Here is a 20,083-nt window from a genome sequence, read left to right as displayed (position 1 = left end):
CCTATTTTGATTTCTACAGAAATCAAAATCAGTAAGTTTCATATTTCAAAACTTCTAACTTTATGGGTTCGGTTTGGTCCTCCTATTAAAAGGCCATTCTAATCAGCGTTTATTGAGACCTAGCTGCCTGGGCCCATTTTCTCTTAACAAACATTTAGGTGGGGCTCGCTGGGCCCTGGAGAAAGTGGGATTTGGACTTATGTGACTGGGGATGGGTGGGAGAAGGGAGAAGCTTCCAACATGTTGTTGCTGCATTTCGAAAACCAATCTTTGATTTCAAAATCATTTTTATATCCATAAAGGGAGCCTGGTGAGTGGGCCCTTGAAAGAGCAAAACTGAACGTGAATGAAAACTTCCTGCTTGTGGGGATTCTTGAAGAGTTGGAAGATGTGCTGCTTTTACTGGAAAGATTTTTACCTCATTACTTCAAGGGTGTGCTCAGTATCTACAAAGACCCAGGTAACTCCGTCCGTAAGCAAGTGCTTCTCTGTTTTGAGGCTTACTCACCTTGAAAAGGACTCGGGAAATGAAGGCGTGAAATCTTCTCTTCTGTTAGTGAAGGGGAGCTCCCCTGGCTTCAAAGCAAGGTTAGAACCACGAGATTTAGATACTAAAACCTTGAGCTTCAGGGCCAAACATAAACTCGCCATGTTTTAAAGGCCGGATGCTTCCATTTCCCCCTCTGGAAAGTGAGATCGGCAGCGTTCCCGTCGGCCGTGTCCTGGCGCTGGGGCGAACCAATGAACAGGCAGGTGTGTGTTGGAGTCCTGGGGGAGTGTGATGAGGTAACTCTGGCCCTACTTCCATTTGACAAAAGCAAACCCTGGCACATAGAATCCATAAAGCAGCACATTGAGAATACAATTATGATTTTACTCTAATAAATGGAGTGGTGTCCAAACAGAAGCAAGAAAGAGAATGCAGCAAAGCAGTTATAAGGGTTGCCCGTAGTGTCACTGTAAATATCATTACTCTCAGAAGTCCATCGTTTGTTTTTCTCATTATAATTTTATCTTGAAAGGCAAACAACCTTGTTTGTTTCTTTCCTGTTCTTAATCTACTGCTGCCACAGCAATACCTCTTCACTAATCCGTTTATGGTTTTGTGTTGTTGTCCCGAGATGGAGGGTGTTATTCTGCTTTGTAGAAATGAGGCAAGAGGAAGGGCTTCCCAAACGCAGCCTCTGCCTCACATGCCACGCCGCCAGGCCCGGACCTCGTACCACACCTGCATCACTGACAGGTGCCGATGCCCAGGTGAACTGGTTTTGCCTACAGGAGCCCTGACTTCTGTTCCATCGGGTGGCCCTACCACTACCAGGGACTCGCTGGGGGAAGGTGATTTTGCCTTGGTCTCCCAACACTCTTATTCAGAGATAAACTCCCACGTACTTACATGACCAAGGACCTCGACCTATGCCCTGCAGGTGTGTCTCCGCAGCAAGAAGTGTGGTTGGAATAGCTAGAAGCATAACAAACTCTAAATTGTCATTTTTTGAAATAGGGCCTTCCTTTGCCCTTTCAACACTGGGCAATTTAAAGAGTTCAAAGAATTTAAAGAGTTCTCCTGCGACCAGTTTTTAGCTCTGTAGGACAAAGTAAACTCTGGTCTTTGTGCAAGGAAGAGTCTCACCCTAAATCAGGCTCCTTTGAAGAAAAGGTTTACGTTATTCATTGTTATTTCCCTTCTCTGGCTTTATCTTGTTGTATAGTGTGCGTGGGTGTGTGTGTGTGTGAGATGTACAGTATGAGATAAAAGGCTGACTGGGTCTTGGAGACACAGAGCTGTCAGATAAGAACACACCGTTGTCCCAGCGCTTGGGAAGAGTATGGGTGAGGCCACATCACGTACGTCATCCATCCTGGGATCTGGGGTTGACACCATTCACAGGATGTCACAGCCCAGCACACCAAAGGTCAACATCAGAGGTGTAGGTCTGATAACTTAGAGGAGGACATTTTAATCTTTGTTCTTCTTAAATACAAATAAACCACAAACAAAAATCTTAGCCCCAAGGGCTCACTTACCTACCGTTGTCAGGATGTATCATCTTCACTTCCAAGCTGTTTTCCTCATTTAAATACCTGACTTCTCAGGAATTGTGGGCCTTCATCCCGTGATCTGGAAGCCCATTAATTAAAGTAGAACATATTTTTGAAAATTGAGTGACTGTTAGCTCTTTTGTCTTTAGCAGTGATCTTTCCACCTATAAATTAAAGATTTTTCTCCCCTTTGAGTTGGGCATAGCAGTATATGAAATACTTCTGAGGCTGCTGCCCCAGGGAGAACGCAGGCCGGCCAACACATTACCAGTTCACACAATCCAGCTATACTAGTGGTTAAAACAGCGAGACACGTCTACACTGCCCTGGGCTCCCACCCTCCGGGTGCACTTCCACACACACACACACACACACACACACACACACACACACACACACACACACACATACCTCACCGCCACCCCCCAAGGTGGTCTTCAGGACTCTGGCCCAGGACTCAACAACTGTTGTAATTTTGTTCTTGAGTGGAACTGGTGTTAAATATTTTGCATATCACTCCAGTGTAACGGTCTCCGCTGCCGCATGGCACGTAGACAACAAAATGAACATCTGAGTGATTCTTCAGTAACTTCCCCTGTGTTTTGTGGCCTCTCAGGCACCTTCTGTGAGATTTTTCTATAGTAACCTTGAAGGCCAAGCAGCTCCACAGTTGCTCTGTCCCGAAGAGTTTCCTCATCCCCTGAAGCAGGGGACAGGAGATGAGTGCCCACGCCTGGCCAGCTTTCCGGTATATTTTAGCCTCTGCAAAGACTAAGCCCCTGTATTGTTTTCTCATGGCCACAAATCAGTGAGCTGGTATCAAATAGGTTAAAGGAAGAGAAGCAGCAGGTCACTTTATCATTCACACCAGGGCCTCATCACCTGTGCATTTTCAATCTAAACTCACAGATAATGGCCCACTAAAATCATTGCTCGTGCCCTTTATACAAGAATTTTATAACTGAGTAGACTAGAGGACAGAGGGAAGAAACACTAAAATCTGAGACCCTTAAATATTTGTAGATTCAACTGACCATGGAGCTGGATTAAGATGCAAACACTCCACTGGCCATTTTTCTTTGGTGCTCATCCTGTTATTTGAAAAATGCAGGTGTGTGCGGATTTCAGTAATCCCCTTCTAGCAAGACGAGAAATATTTAGACCAGTCTCACTGCTGAAGAAAAAACACTAATAACAATAACCGGGGAGCTGGTAAAAATAACGTCCGCTAGTCAAATGGGTTGTCACTTATTCTAGATTGGAAGGATAGTCATTAATTCTTTCCAATCAGTACTGTGGGTTCCAATAACCCACCATTTAGAGAAGTTAATAACTTCGCTAAATAATAGGTCAACTGTCTGTGCTCCCTCACCCCATTCATTGCCTGTAAGAAGGTATATGCTGGTGAGTAAATTTGTCTCCTACCAAAAATATTTGAGAAACTTAGCCTTCATAAATTTTTTTGAAATTTAGTCATTTTATATTAATGTTTGCACTCTGTGGAGACCCAGTTAGTGTATCTCAGAAGAAGTTGATGATAGTAAGTACTCGAGGTGAAATAAGAATGAAAGTTGTAGCCTGGTGGATAACCAGGAGAACACACTCTGGTATTTCTCGCCAGCCCAAGGGCAGTTGCTAATGTTGAGGCCAGTACCTTGGAGTGAGGGCTCAGTAAACTCTGCCCAACCTGGGTAGGAGTTTGAATTGGGGGAACCAAGGCCGAAACAGATTTACTGGGTAAGAGTGACCTCACTTCTTTAACTTATGCGGTCTCATTTTTTATTGATTAATCTCGATTACATTTGCTCATTACTTACCTTTCAAAAATGAGAAGCTTGGAGCTGGCCCAAAGAATTGGAGAGACAGCTCCATGGTCATCCATCAAAATGTGAACCAAAGGGCCACAGCTTAGAGTTTCTGAGCCACAAGTGTTAACGTGTTCATGAATGCTTTTCCCCCTTAGCTCTTAAAAAGGGACACGCTGTAAGCTATCAATATTTTTCTTAGTCATAGTTTCTTTAGGAGCTAAAATCACAGTGGTGTTAAAGGCCACAATAAATAAGTAAATTAATTAAAGACAGAGAATAAGTGAATATCTATGATAGGAAAAGTCCTTATATCAGCGTCTCCCATATCCGCCCCTGACTTGGTGAATAACCCAGCTGTTCCAGTTCAGTAGTGCCACTTAGCACCCAGATGTGGAACCCTAGGACCTGATATTTTAACCCTCCTACGTGAGGACCACGTGAGGACTTGAAAGCTAATCCTTTTCCCTTGTATTTTAAATACTTTCCGTTACTAACACTACATTAGTATTCATTTTCAACTTGTTTCCATTACAAATGTAAACACTGGAACCTCAATAGAGAATTTACAAGACTTTCGTGGGCTGTCTTGAGAATCTGGCCACCAACTATACTACAAAGGAAAAATGTCTAATTCCAAACAAAATGACTTCCGTGCTAACTTTGAGGATTTAAGTTCATTCATAAATTGGGTGCTTTGTTTTTTATTTTAAAAAACTGCTTATACTTAAATATTTTTATTAACAACGATGATAAAGTACAAATTTAAATATTTTTTTGCTAGGCATGAATGATAATTAGACTCCTATTAAGGGTATAGCAGTGTACTCTTGGAGTTCATTTGCATTGCACTATTCAAATCTGAGGATATTTACATAGAAGATTAAAATTGTCCTATTATTCATAAAGAAAAGTTATTCTTTAAGGAAAGAACACTAAGTTGGGAGTTTGAAGAGACTCCTAGTCCTCTTTCTGCGGTGGTTCTGCCCATAGGACCCCGAGCAAATGTAGCCTTGGGTGGCTGATCGCCAAGGTCTATATTATTATCATGCTAAAGTATCACATGGAAGGTTTTAAGGCTCCTCTTTCTACCTTCTGTTGGTTAGCACAATTATACGGTGCTTTTCCCCCCTGCAGAAACCACAGGCAGTCCCCATTGCCTTCGTAATTCCCAGGTTTAGTTATGGAGACTATCGCCACCTAGAGGACATGACGAATCCTCGCTGCAGGGTCATTCCTTCAGAATCCATTCTTCCCTAAGCCAGGGATCCCAACTCACTCTCTGGTCACACTGTCCACCCTTCTCTCTCCACACCATATGCATTTCTGTCCAGAAGACAGAATATCATAGTTATTAGAGCACAGGCTCTGGAGTAGGCAGCCTGGGCATTAAAGCCCGTTCTCCACTTAACTGGATAACCAGAGGTAAGGTGTAACCCCTGTACCCCATAGCTTCCCCATCTGTATAAGGCACATAAACAATACTGTCTACTTCACAGGGTTGTTGTGAGAGATGAACCTGATCGAATCCATGTAAAGCCCTTAGCCCAGAGCTTAACATATGATTAAGTGTTCAATAATTAGCTAACCACATTACAGGAGAGAGACAGGGCCAGTATCTGGGAGGAACTAGGGCTTCAGTTCTCTCTGTAACTTCTACGTGAAAGAAAGCAAGAGAGAGGGAAGGGGGCGGGGGAAGAAGAAAAAAAATGATCACCCTTCACTTATTTCATCAGTGACAGCTGACCTATGACTGTGAAATCGCATGCCTTTAGGAAATAGTATTTCTGACTTAGAAGGAAAGGAACAGTTATATTCTGGCCAATACCTTATTCCTGAAACAATCACAGGGAATAAGTTTAATGGAAATATTACTACGGTGACACGCTCAGGACTGGAAAACACCATGCAAGTCACTGAGGGTTTTTTTAAAATCATCTGTTTTTATGCCTGAACTCTTAGCAGAAATATCAGGGCGTTAAAATTTCAACCTTAAATGAAACCCACTGTTGAGATGTGACCAGGGCCAATTACCATTAACTTGAGTTGAATGTTGAATCTTTCAGACTGTGATGCATCGTGTTATTTAGTAGATATAGGATGGGTGTTCAATGATTTAATGGCGTTTTTATTTTAACTAAGACCCTAAGATTCAGTTCTTGAAAAACCTTTATTTTCCATATGCAGAATTACGTACTTCAGAGCGCTGTTAATGAATTAAACTTTGTCCAGCAGGTGGCAGTGTCTCTCCATTTTCTCAAGGAAGTGCTTGTGGTTTCCTAACTGTTTGCATCTGCTGACAGGCGTTTACAGAATGCTTGAACACAGATGTACAATTATGCCCAATATGGGGCCTAAAAATGGGATCGTATCAAAAGGATTCCAAGTACAATTGATTGCAGTAGTCCAAAGTGCATTATCTGAGAGCCAGTGGGGTTGGGAATTGGAGGATAGTTTACAAATAAGTTTGCGTGGGTTAAAAATATATGTACCGTCCACTCTAGTTTTATAAAAATCATCCATCATTCTACAACGATTGGATTAAACATGCTGTTTCTCATTTTTTATTTCCATCTTCTTATTAGTTTTGTGCTACACCAAAACCCAAAAACATTCTGGAACTTCACAGGTATACAACTGATGGTTGGGAGAAATTCTGACTATCTACAGGCACCAATGAAGTTGTTTAAAAACCTCGATTATCATTTATAAAAAATAGGATACCAATCTGTTATTGGTTCATGTACCATCAATATTCTCCATAACGATTTATCACCAGTCATGTCCTAGGCTCAGATTCTAGTCAGGTTGGTACTGCATTACGTGTGTGTGTGTGTGTGTGTGTGTGTGTGTGTACACCCATTCATGTTCAAACAACTAAACTCCTTATTACACAGCAGTGGTATCTTAGTGAAGAGTCTTGCATGCAAACATCAGCAACAGTTCCTAAATAATAATAATTTGCATAGCAATTTACCATTTATAAAGCACTTCCATAAGATGACCTCATTTGATTCTTACACGAATCCTCTGAAGCTGAGGAAGACAATTAGTTGTCTCATTTTCTAAATAAGAAAGCTGAGAGTCAAAGAGTAGAATAGCTTGCCCACAGTTATCAAGTCCTAAGTGGCCACAGACATTCAAGCTTCTGTCCCCAGCACCACCACAAACTCCATGAATCTATGACCCTCCAAACATCCTTCGTATTTAATCATTAATACAGAGCATTAAGCGGGTATTAAGCACTCTTATGTATTGCAGTTGAAGGTAAATGCTTGAAAATAAAGTCTATAGATTATCTCTATTCAACACATGGTCTGATTTTATAGTAATAGCATTCCAAAAATATCTCTCTTCTTTGAAGACTAATATTTAAATAGCAGGTATAATCTGAAAATACTAGAAAAATTCAACGAGCACTTTCAGCAAGTGTTTCCATGTCGGCAATACACTCCAGTCCTGGGCAACAGCCGTATAAAGATAAAGAAAACCATATCTGGCATGAACGCCATTGCAAACTGGATGGGCACTTCCTGCTGGAGATATTTGGGCCAGGCCTTGAAGGGTGCATCGCTCTTCCCCAGGTGGACGTGGAAGGAGGCAAGTTAGGCAGAAAAAAATAACATGAGTGCAGACCTGGAGGTGTGAAGGCACAGAAGTCCCAAGTCCCATACTTGGGAGGCATGAGGGGCTTCCAGCCCACCTCGGCCCTTGCCTACTGACCTTGCCTCTTTGAGCTGAGCCCCCCAATTCTTCGCAGCTCAGTCACCCTACTGCTAAGCCAGTCCTGCCCAAGGCAGGAAAAGTATCCGCAGCCTTAGATCTCTCTGTGGTACAACCTGGAACTGAGTCACTCATACCAATCCCAGAACCAGTGGCCAAGCCACAGTTGCCAAAGGGCCACGTGTCACTCCCCCAACCCCCGCTTTCCCTGCCCTCTGCAAGCCTGACCACCACCCAAGGATCCCTCGCTTCCTAACAGTGTGCCAGGATACCGCCAGGTTCCCAGGTCCCTAGGGCTGGGATTCTTCCTGCTTGCTTTCTTTCCGTTTTTCTGCACCCAAGACCCAGCCACCCTCCAGGCCTGGCGTAACCACTGGCTCCAGTCGGCCCTGCACTGTTCCACTGGGGAGCTCACCACACCTCTCCAGACACCACCTAGTGCCCTGCCTGACCCCCAGATTCCCCTCTCTGCCCACCAGCATGGTCTCCCCTTCTGTTACCAGGCACTCACTCCCTGACTCGGGTGAGCTCGCTGTGTCCCTTGATGCTGCCTCTGGTCTTCCTGGCCTCCCTCACTAGGAGCCCTTGGAATCATCCCTCCAGAAGTTTCCCCTAGTCCCCACCTCCCACCCATGCACCCTGGGAAACTGATCTCTTCTAGGTCCCAACCTCATCCTCTGGAGAAGCCCAGATGCTCCCCGCAGTGTGGCCAGGCATGGGGTATGCAGTTTTCTGTCTTATGATTCATTTCCCCAGACAAAAAGGTGGCTAATAATATCTGGGTGTGTGGTGGAGGTACCGGCATTCTTCTGTGTTTATAGGTGAATTTCTTCTACTTGGGAATTTATTCACTCCTACTTTGAGCAGTTTTTAGTTGAACTTGACAGTAATATGCTTTGCATTGAGTAAGAATGTTACTAAGGGTGGAATTAGTCACCACAAATTTCAATTGTTGGACTTTCCTGGTAACTCAGCAAAGCTGAAATGCTCCTAGAGCCTGGGCAAAGATTAGAGACCCGACCCCAGAGGGTGATAGTTGATCTTTTTATAAAAGACTCTGTGAGCTTCCTGCTCTTTCATGCCCAAACTTCCAAGGTCTGTACCCACCCCTGGGCCTAATGTGGTGATGTGGAAAGGGCCTCAGACAGAGAATTTCAGAACTGTCTTTGTGCCCTTGACTCACGGTCTTGCCTTGCTGACATTCTTTGCTTATAAAATGTACCCCCAGCTGGGGCGAAGTACAATCCTTACCCATTTCGCATGACTCAACATTTTACAATGGAAGCTTCTATTTTTGTTCAACTAAATCTTGTTCAAATAAAAATATCATTTCCTGGTCTTTATTTTTTAATATCTCATACATTTTTATCAACATATAATGTCCTAGCTCTTCACATCTTGCAAATGGTGTTGGACTGTGAAAGAACACAGTGAAAAACTGCAAATATACCTGTGTATAGAACATTGCTGTTTTTAGTGGTTTCTTGTGAGCTATATTAAGCATATTCATTTCACTGTCCACAAACCCATAGAGAAATCCAATCTAATTCCCCACTGATGAGAGTAGGGAAGTGTTGCTTGCTGAGTGGGAGTTTCAGATACTCTGACTGGAAAGTCTCACCTCTCCAGTTTTTACAATGTGCTTCTAAGTACTTCTGTTGCCTTGTCATAGCCAGACACTACTGGAGCTACTTTTCAAGACATGTTTTCCTAGAATTTTACCTTCCTGTTTTTTAACTATACTTTATATATTAAAGTAGTGCATGTATATAATTAAAAATCAAATAGTACTAAAAGACCTGTAATGAAAAGCAGTCATTTCCTATTTCAACCCTCTCCATCGCGAAGTCTGGTTCTGCAGAGGCAAACACTTTCAGCACAGTTAGCTGGTTCTTCTGATAATCAGCACACTAATTATAACTAGTATGCACAGGCTTGTTTTATTTTTATTGTCTTGATGTCTTTATTTGAGACGTTATTTAGTTCTCTTATTCCACCGCCCTTACCTCCACTTCCTCCCCTCCACCCTCTTCGTAGTATAGCTCTATCTATGTTTTACATGCATAGTCCCTGTTTACGTTACTGTGACTGCATATGTTTGTTCGATGCTGATCCAAGTAGTACACCATCATCTTGTTTCATTTCTTGCATAACTTATTGTTTTTCTAGAATTGATTATTGCCTTGGGTTTTTTATTCGCTTAGATTTATTTATACCTATCAAAATTTTCCTGTGTGCCATTAGATCTGTTGTATCAATCTTACTTTTGATTTTTTTCCCATATTTTTATCAGATAAGTATATCCATTCCATTTCCTGCTCCCCCATCCCAGGACCACTACCCTCCTTCCCACCCGGAGCTCTAACTTTCTGCTTCCATCTGGGCTGATTACTCAGAAGCTCCCTTCACAGCTGTCCTGCAACCGCCCTTTACCATTTTACTGAATGCATTGTATCCCTGATCTCCTGAATCCCTCATATTCTATTTCTTGATTTAATAACTCATTTTATTCCAAGATAGGCCCAAATTGCTTCCTGATAAAAGGTGCGTGGGAAGTAGTAAATTCTTTGAGTCACTGCATGTCTGAAAAGATCAGCGTTCTACCATCTCATCTGATTGCCAGTTTGGCTGGGTATGGATTTCTTCATACATGCACTTCATTTCCCACATCTTTTTCTCTGACTTTCTCATTCTCTCTCTCTCTCTCCTGGAGTGTTCCGTTTATTCCTTTTATGAAAGTTTACAACACCTCAGGGTACTGAGTATTCAGTAGATACATTTAAGCTTAAAACTCATGTTTTTCATTTCTGGGAATTTTTCTTGTTTTACTTCTTTCATGATTTTATCACCACCATTTTCTCTGATTCATTTCTGGAATGCTGTTGGTCAGATATTTGAATCCCTAGGTGCATCCTCTCTATGTGCTTTATATTTTTTTCCTCTCTTAATTTCCATTTCTTCAACTTTTTCGCTCTGGAAGAGTTCCTCAATGTGTATTCCAGTCATTCTGTTGAATTTTCTCTTTTCCAAGAACTCTTTTTTAATCTTTTTTTCTTTTTGCATAATATCTAGCTCTTGTTTGTTGGGTACAATGCCACCTTAAATCTCTGAAAATTACAGAGATTTTTAAAAAGTGTTTTCATCTATTTCTTACATTATGTCTACTTGCTCCAGGATCCTTTTCACTGTTTGGTTGATTTGGGCATCTCTTTTTCAGTCTGAAGTCTTTCCTCTGGTAATCTTTGTCGGAATTCGTATTTGAGGGTGAGACACTAAAGAGCTCATTGAAAGTGCTGTGCAGTAGGGGAGGCTTATCAACTAATGGACCCACTTGGGATGATCAAGCAGCGATAGAAGTTTTGTTGGGAAAACATTTGTTAGTGATTTTAGGTCTTTTTTTCTCTGGAGTTGATCCGGTTTCCCCATTGAAGAGTCCCCCAAACATCCCCTTGGGGGATGGGAGGTGAGGAGGGAATGGGGGAGCAGGACACACGTCTGATTGCTGGTGGGGGGACAGGAGCTGAAGGCCCACGTTCAGGCACAATTCACTTCATTGTTCTCATTTTAGCCCATGCTCTCCTCTCTCCTCTGGGTTAGCAAATCAGTCTGGAGCCTCTGCCAGACTGTTTGGAGACTAATCCTAAGATTGCCGGATCGCAGGCAGTGGAGAATGGGGGAAGAAGCATTGCAAGATAGCTGGCTGCATGCAGGTGTGGAGGGAAATTGGGACCCAACTGCTTCATAGCCAGACTACCTGCCTCATGCCCAGCTTTCCCATCTGGGCTACCTGGTGCCACTCCTCTCTCTCTCAGGGGTTCTTCGGGCGAGCTGACCCTCCTGATGTATGTCTCCCCTCTGCCAACACTCCAGTGCATATACTCTGCCCTGCCACGTGCAATGCACTCCTCTCACCACTTTTCATCTTCCAGAAGTTGTTTGAAGTCTGTCTTCTGTTGAAATCCTTCTCCAGTTCTTTGTCCTTGCAATCTTTTTATAAAATTATTGTCCTTTACTGTCACTTTAGTGAAGTGTTTCAAAGGAGAGGTGTTGAAGGCCTGTTGTCAGCCTACTGCATTTAGCTGGCAATGTGCTAACTACCTGAACTTTAAGATTCTATTACCAGTTTTGTGTGTATAGCTTTTAGCTAGATCTGTTATAAATGTTTCTTTCATGTGAAATCTGCATAGCCATGGTGTGAATCAGGCTACCGTAGCACTGCCTTCAGCATCCGTATCTTGGGATTATAGTACTGATGAAATTTCAAAAGTAAAACAGACAAAAACAAGATCCCTTAATGGTAGTTTATTAGTTAAACCCCTTTGTGTTTTTTTTTAAAATTTTTATTGGAGTAGAGCTGCTTTATAATGTTGTGTTAGTTTCTGCTGTATAGCAAAGTGAATCAGCTATACGTATACATATATCCCCTCTTTTTTGGATTTCCTTCCCGTTTAGGTCACCACAGAGCATTGAGTAGAGTTCCCTGTGCTATACAGTACGTCCTCATTAGTTGTCTATTTTATACATAGTAGTGTATATATGGCAATCCCAGTCTCCTAATTCATCCCCCCCTTGGTATCCATAAGTTTGTTCTCTACATCTGTGTCTCTATTTCTGCTTTGCAAATAAATTCATCTGTACCATTATTCTAGATTCCACGTATAAGCGATATTATATAATATTTGTTTTTCTCTTTCTGACTTACTTCACTCTGCATGACAGTCTCTAGATCTATCCACATCTTTTTACTGAATGATGTTTGCTATGATGAGGCCCCAAACTACTGTTTTTTAAAATTACCTGGAAGACAGATCAGGGCCATATTGGAGATTTATTTGATGGGAGAGAATGTAAATTATAAGAACTGATAAAAAAGACACTGTCTCATGATCAGAGGCAGTACCCAACCATCCAAAGATACCATGCCAGTGTAACTTGGCAGAAACAGGCACCACCGTTTTGTGTGCTGTCATGTGTCGTTTCCCTAACCTAATGCAGGAATAGTGACACAGGTATCCCAAGCCTGGAGAGTCCAGGGCCCTGGTCCATGAGCGCTGTCAGTCAGCACATGTCCAGGAGAAAAAGCAGCCATTGAGAGGGTTTCTCGGCAGCAGCTGCTTTAGTAGCAGTAGCAGCAGCTCATATAACAAATGTTTCATGACGAATGCAAACAAAAGCCAGCTCCAAAATTCCAGCCACGCCATGTCCAAGCCAGTTCAGAGTCGTATCACCACTCCGTTCAAGTTTTTTCCCCTCTCTAAATGCATTCCATATGAGCCGTGGTGTTGGGACAGCTGGGATCTCCTGCATTCACTCAGAAGGCTGGTTTTTAAAGCCCAGACTGAAAGGAAAGTAAGTCAGTGGGAAAACAAACTCAAAGAAAACACTGAGACTCAGGTGGGTGTGGGAGGTGTGTTTGTTTTCCCCAGCCAGGCATGACCCCCGGAATGGGGCTGAAGGCTGGGAATCCTCTAGCCCCCCTCCTCGGAAGCCTGGGTGCAGGACTGTGCTCCAGTGGGGCCCCTGAGTCGTCATTGGCCCTGGCTCCGGACAAGCACTGCTTCTCAAAGTGTGGTCCAAGGACCATTGCCAGCCCATAAGCTGCTTGTTACCAGCCCATGATGAGATGAGGTAGAAATTGAGAGTAAGCCTGTAGAAACTTTGATGGTAATTTGGTATGGCTCTGATTATTTTTTTAATAACTCATTTTTATTGTAGTTTACAACAGTATCAATCTGAGATGGATTACAGTGGGAAAAATTCAGAGATCTTTTGTGAAGCAATGTTGTAGATTCTCCCACCGGCTTGGGCTGCCCAGGTTAGCAAGTAGGAGGTCACCCACTTGACAAGACCAGTCCTAAGGCATTTGGGGCTTATGAGGCGCCATGATTCTTCCATATGATTTTTGCCTTCTTGGCTTCAAATCTCAAACTGCTGTTCCATAGCAATGGCCGAACACCTAAACTCAAGGAGATGTGATCCTTTGAAACTCTGCCTTCCTAAAACTGGTGCCTTGACCTAAAACCTTTACAAGTCATGATTCACACTAGGATAGCACTTTTACAGTTAACAGAGTACCTTAGACTTATGTTGACTCACTTCTTCCTCACAACTTGGTTAGGTAGTGTTGTAGGTTGAATTGTGTCCCCCCAAAATACGTTGAAGTCCTAACCCCATGTATCTGTGAATGTGACCTTATTTGGAAACAGGGTCTTTGCAGATATAATCACGTTAAGATGAGGTCACATTGGATTAGGGTGGACCCTAAATCCAATGACTGGTGTCCTTATAAGGAGAGAAGGATTCAGAGACACAGGAAAGAAGGCCATTTGAAGTCAGAGGCAGAGATTGGAATTATGTTGCCACCAGCCAAGGAATGTCAAAGACTGTCAGCAAGGGCAGTCAGAAACTAGAAAGAGGCAGGAAAAATTCTTCCCTCGAGTCTTCAGAGGGGGCATGGCCCTGCTGACACCTTGACTTTGGACTTCTAACCTCCTGAACAGTGAAAGGATACATTTCTATTATTTTAAGCTACCCAGTTTATGGTAATTTTACGACAGCCCTGGGAAACTAATACAAGTAGAAATCTTCATCCCATTTCCAGATGAATATCTGGAGACTCAGTGATAATAAGCTCTGCCCATGTTCGAAGCAGCCAGCAAGTAGCAAGACCTGGATTTGAGCAAAGGTGAGCGCTACCCAATACACCAGATTGCCTGTCTTTGTGGGACAAAGGAATTGGGAGAAAAAGAAATATCTAACATATGGAGAAAGTTAAATAAATGACTTTACAATAATGCAATGAAATATGAAGAGGCCATTGGAATTTCATTTTGAAGAATTGTTCATTCTGAACCACTAATGAAAAATCAGACACACTATTATATTGTACGATATGTTTATAGTGTACACACAATATGCTTAGAAGAACAAACTAAAAGGGAAAAAACCAAAAGAACAGCAGTTTTTAATTGTGCTTGTGGGCTCTGAGTAGTTGTCATTTGTTCCTTTAGACTTTTCTGTTTTGTCTACCTTTTTTTATAATACACATGCATCGCAGATGCCACAGTGCTGTATGTCCCGGCACTGTGCTCTGTACCCTCCATGTATCTTCTTAATCATCACAGTGGTGCAGCAAATTAGATATTATTACCCAAATTCTACTGAGGAGAAAACACACCCAGACAATCTAAGGACTCTGTCTGAGGTCTCATAGCTGGTGAGAGGCAGAACCTGTCTGCCTCCAAACCCACCATGCTTGGTGGCCTCTTCCACTTTCATGATCAGAAAAAAAGAGGATCGTGGGAAGGGGCACAACTGAGTAGTGGTGAAACAAGAAGAGACTGTCACTATGGCCCCTTCGGGCAGGGCTTGCTCATCCTCGGTCATTTGCATGAAATAGAGGAGTTATCCTTTTGGCGTTAACTCTGCAGAGACTTCTTGAAGACAGGGACCATGGCTGCTACCTTCCTGATGCCCCATAGTACCTGCTGTAGAATGCTACTCATCAGAGGTGACACCTGGCTGTCCTCCCGTCCTTCCCTTCTTTCTGAAACCCCCTCCTGGCAGAGTTTTGGGAACACTAGGTAAAGCACAGTTACTTACTGAGCATTTCCAGGACAAATACCTGGGAGTGCCTGCCTGGGTGACCAGATGTCCTATTCCTCTAACCCCCACATCTGAAGGCTAGTTAGAGCATGAAAAAAAATGTGCTACTGTTCTCTGTTTGATGTAGCCCTGAACCTTTCCAATTTGAATAATTCAAACCTTAACTATAAAAAACTTAAGTTGATTTTTAATAGAGTATTGAAACAAGTTTTATTCCATTAGTATATCAAATAGTTTCATCATAGAATTTTAATTCTCATTTGTCTGATTCTTTGTTTCCATTATTTTGATCTGATTTCTATTTCTATTTTTAATATTTTTTTCCTGAAAAATATCTCCAGATACCAGCAGATAAGCATTGTAAAAATAAAATCTTATTTTTTATCTAGGTCGGTGAAAGGGCTTCAATTCAGTCTGTCGTCCGCACGCATCCTCTCTAGGAAGGTGTGCCATTTCCCTGGGTGCAAACTCCATGGCACAGCTTTTTAAAGGCTCAGTGGCATCCTGGTAAAGACTCCCAAGACCTCTTCTTACCCGATTCTATTTCCGTGATCTGAATACGTTTCTCACCCATCTTACTAATATGCTGTAGCAAATTCATTCTTTAGCCCAATGAATGAATTGTGCCCCATGCTCCTCCTTGCTCTGAGACGGTCTGTGGCATTCCCCTAAGAGCTTGGGTGGGTATCAATTGTACAGAAATGTCACCTTCCTGGCTAAAACATAAGTAAAGCCTATTATTCCCAGGAAGGAAATTTCTTGATAAAGAGAAGCAACTGGGTCACTTACTTAACAAACATCAATTTTGCACTTACTATGAGCCAGGCAGCATGTGAGCACTTTATAGATATTAACCCGTTTAATAGTCGTGACACTTGTCTCTGTGGCTGAGTTCTCCTTGCACTGCTGGTCCCTGCGCTCCCTCTTCAACCTCCAGCCCAGAGAGGTAGATCTGGAATGTTCCACAGGAGAGCAGAGGGAAAGGCACAGAGACAGGGGCATAAACCTGGATAGTTTGGGTGCAAGGTCTAACTGGCATCCCGAGGTTCATAGCCAAGGAAAGCACCTAGAGCTGGGCCATTCCTGTCTTGTGTCCCCCAGTCCACGTTCCTTGCTCTTCTGGAGATGTCCCCCTCTTTCCAGGGAGATCCACTGCACCAACCTTCAGTTTAGTCGTGCAGACTTTCTGCGACGGTAGAGAGTATTGACAACAGTCTCTGGTCCTTGTGAAGCGCACACGCCACGGTCTGGATGCCTCATCAGTGTTCATTCTCCCCCATAACTGGAGATCAGGTCCCTCTCTCACTCGTGCGTCACTGTGAGCAGAATGGACCCTCCTCGTTGTGAGCAAATGAAGTTTCTCTTCCGCGTCCTCCTACTGCATCATTCTCCTTTGTGCCTGCCTTCAGCCTTCCAGCACCCCTGTAAGCCAGCAGTCCCCAACCTTTTTGGCACCAGGGACCGGTTTTATGGAAGACAGTTTTTCCACGGACTGGGGGAGGGGGATGGTTTGGGGATTATTCAAGCGCATTACATTTATTGTGCACTTTATTTCTATTATTATTACATTGTGATATATAATGAAATAATTATACAACTCACCATAATGCAGAATTAGTGGGGCCCTGAGCTTGTTTTCACTTGCCACTCATTGATAGGGTTTTGATATGAGTCTGCAAGCAATCGATTTATTATAGTCTCCGTGCAGTCAAACCTCTTTGCTAATGATAATCTGTATTTGCAGCCACTGCCCAGAGCTAACATCGCCGCCTCAGCTCCACCTCAGATCATCAGGCATTAGATTCTCATAAGGAGTGCACAACCTAGATCCCTCGTATGTGCAGTTCACAGTAGGGTTCGAGCTCCTGTGAGAATAATGCCGCTGCTGATCTGACAGGAGGTGGAGCTCAGGCGGTAATGCGAGTGATGAGGAGCGGCTGTAAATACAGATGAAGCTTCACTCGCTCACCTCCTGCTGTGCGGCCCGGTTCCTAACAGGCCACGGACGGGTACCAGTCCATGTTCCCGGGCTTGGGGACCCTTGCTGTACACCATTCCCACACCCTGAACTGCCCTCTCCATGCTAATAGCCCTTGGCACCTGAACTATCCTCTCTCGAAATCTAGCTGTCTTATGACTCCCTTAGAGCCCTGATAAATAATTCTAGAAGTATGAAGTGCTTAACAGCTGACAGTAACACAATTTGTGCTGCCCAGGGGAATTTCTAACAATAATGATAATAATAGCAAGCCCTAGAACAGTGCTTTGCACATTGTGAGTAATCAACAAAAAGTTATTGAAGTAATATTGAAGGTTTTTTATGTGGACTTTCTAATTTAATCCTCAGAACAATGCAATGACGTAGATACTTTCATTATTCCCATTTTACAGATGAGTAAAGTGAAGTTTAAAAAGATATAGATGACATCACTCTTTTATTAGGAGATTCCTTACAAAAAGAATCATTTAAAAAAATTTTTTTTATTGGAGTATAAATTGCTTTGCAATGTTGTGTTAGTTTCTGCTGTACAGTGAAGTGAATCAGCTATATGTATACCTATATCCCCTCCCTCCTGGACCTCCCTCTCACCCACCCTCCTTCCCACCCATCTAGGTCATCACAGAGCACCGAGCTGAGCTTCCCGTGCTTTATAGCAGGTTCCCACTAGCTATCTATTTTACACATGGTAGTGTATATGTGTCAATCCTAATCTCCCAATTCATCCTACCCTCCCCTTCTCCCCCTGTGTCCACGTGTCGATTCTATACGTCTGTGTCTCTATTCCTGCCCTGGAAATAGGTTCATCTGTACCATTTTTCTAGATTCCACATATATGCGTTAATATACAATATTTGTTTTTCTCTTTCTGGGTTACTTCACTCTGTGTGACAGTCTCTAGGTCCATCCACGTCTCTACAAATGACCCAATTTGGAGTAGAGCTGATTAACAATGTTGTGTTAGTTTCAGGTGTACAGCAAAGGGATTCAGTTATATGTATACATGTATCTATTCTTTTTCAAATGAAAAAGAATAATTTTAGATACATTTTATTATATGTGAACTAAAAATGGTTTCTAAAGAGCTCCTTAGGAGGAAATATGTTGCTTTACTCACCTAAATTTAGTGCATTAGAAATATAGGGAGGGAATGTGAACTTCAGTTGGTCATTAAGTCAGTTTGTTATTTTACATCTTTGACACTTCCTTTCATTCGTCACATCAGCAGCTAGGACAGAGGGTGAACTCTTGGTTGCCTTGGGGTATGGTAATATACTCATTATGCCAATAGCCCATCCTGGGTCACAGAGCACCAGGATTTGGATGTAACCACCACACATCCTACCTCCTGTGGTTTAATGTGTTCTTCCTGAGGTTGTTAGTCCACTTCAAGGGGAGAAATTATTCATGGTAGAAATCCAGACGTGGGCTATACTGCTAAGAACAAGAGCTTTTTCTAGAGGCAGGGATCTTCATTAGCCCCAGAAAACCTACCATTTATAGGACTATCTGTTCTGCCCGCAGCAAATGTTCTTAACCTGAAGCTCCATCACATGGTTTTCAGGGACTCCTTACACTGCCCCATCCCCATCCATTTAATATGAAAATATTTTGTGTGCCTTCTTTTTTCTGGGAAGCAAAGTATTTTCAGACTTGCACAGATGTTCCCAACTCCCCGAACAGCAAGAATCACAGTCTGTATGTAAGGCCAGCTCCACAGGCCTCTCACACTCGCTGTTTCACATACTCCCTTTCCAATAGCTGGTCTCTGGAAAGGCCTGCCCACTTGATAACATGCCCATCCAGCTGGACTGTGGTGGAGCCCTACCACAGAAGAGGGAGCCCCATGGCTGTGAGCTTTGACACAGACAGGCCTGATCTGATGGAGAACGACCAGGAGGACTCTTGAACTGGCCTGATGGCCTGAGGTGGGCCATCTTCTTTGGAGCCAGAATATCAAGCTGAAGCTCCAAATGGTGATGAAGCCTCGTGTTTGTTCAGGGTGATTTTTGGCTCTGCCATACTTCCAGACTTCCACATTCTAGCATAGGATATTGTTTGCCTAAGTATAATAGGGCATATGAGTTGGTTCCTGGCATCGACCATGGAAGATTGGCTTACTTTCACCAACCCAGAGTCAGTCCCCATGGCTATCAAGAAAGACCACACAAATCCCAGAGTGTCTATAAGTAGATACCAAACCACATGTGTTATTATTCTTGATCTTAAACCATATTATTATTAACTTTGCTTTGGTTGAAAGTGGACCCCATCATATCGTTAAAATAGAGTTTCACAGCCTTTAAGTGACCAGGGTATGTCACTTTTAAGATGTTTCTCCAAAAGAAAATGTTAAATCCCAAATACAATTTTGGCTGAATAGTTGGTTTTAATGGTCCAGAGTCAAAAACTGTAACTTAATTCCTTGTAAAACTTGAATCAATTTCATGAGGATTCTGCTACACAGTTCCCTCTATTCAGCCGGAGATTTCTACTACTCCCTAACCCTTAAGAAGTATTAGCATATTCTTTTAAAATGCCAATATTTTTCCATTTAAAAGAATTTCTGTTGTCAGTATCTGACTTCCATTGACATACAGTAGCTTATTTGAGGCCTCAATTATAGTACTGTGGTTATAGTTTCCCCCTTTTCCCTCACTTCCTTTTTCTTTAGTATCAGTGAGGAAACACAGTGTCCAAATAACGGTCTACATCTATAGTTTTCTACATTTTTGCTTTCTGAAGGTGTTGAGGGTAGATGGGAGTGTTATTCAGAATTCTGCATCTATAGGTCGAACTTAATATTGAGCATGACTGGTGCCTTCTATGTCTCATTCATGGGGTTTAGTGGTAACATGGCATCTGCTACGTGCCTGTGGCTCCAGCTTAATACCACCAGAGACAAGAA

At 42.7% G+C, this 20,083-nt stretch overlaps 1 protein-coding gene across 5 annotated transcripts in view; it reads left to right on the top strand.

The window, feature by feature from the left end:
* Positions 1-20,083, top strand: part of UST (uronyl 2-sulfotransferase) — a 388,933-nt gene that overhangs the window by 227,480 nt on the left and 141,370 nt on the right. For all 5 annotated transcript variants that reach the window (XM_082405540.1, XM_082405539.1, XM_082405541.1 and 2 more), the window contains exon 7: positions 303-460. In XM_082405540.1, the coding sequence (XP_082261666.1) occupies positions 303-460 (158 nt within the window). The remainder of the gene's footprint in view (positions 1-302; positions 461-20,083) is intronic.

Source organism: Balaenoptera borealis (assembly GCF_965194805.1).
Source record: "Balaenoptera borealis genome assembly, chromosome: 9".
Classification (NCBI taxonomy): Eukaryota; Metazoa; Chordata; class Mammalia; order Artiodactyla; family Balaenopteridae; genus Balaenoptera; species Balaenoptera borealis.
Note: the sequence above shows the minus strand (reverse complement) of the source record. Positions and strands in the feature narration are given on the sequence as shown.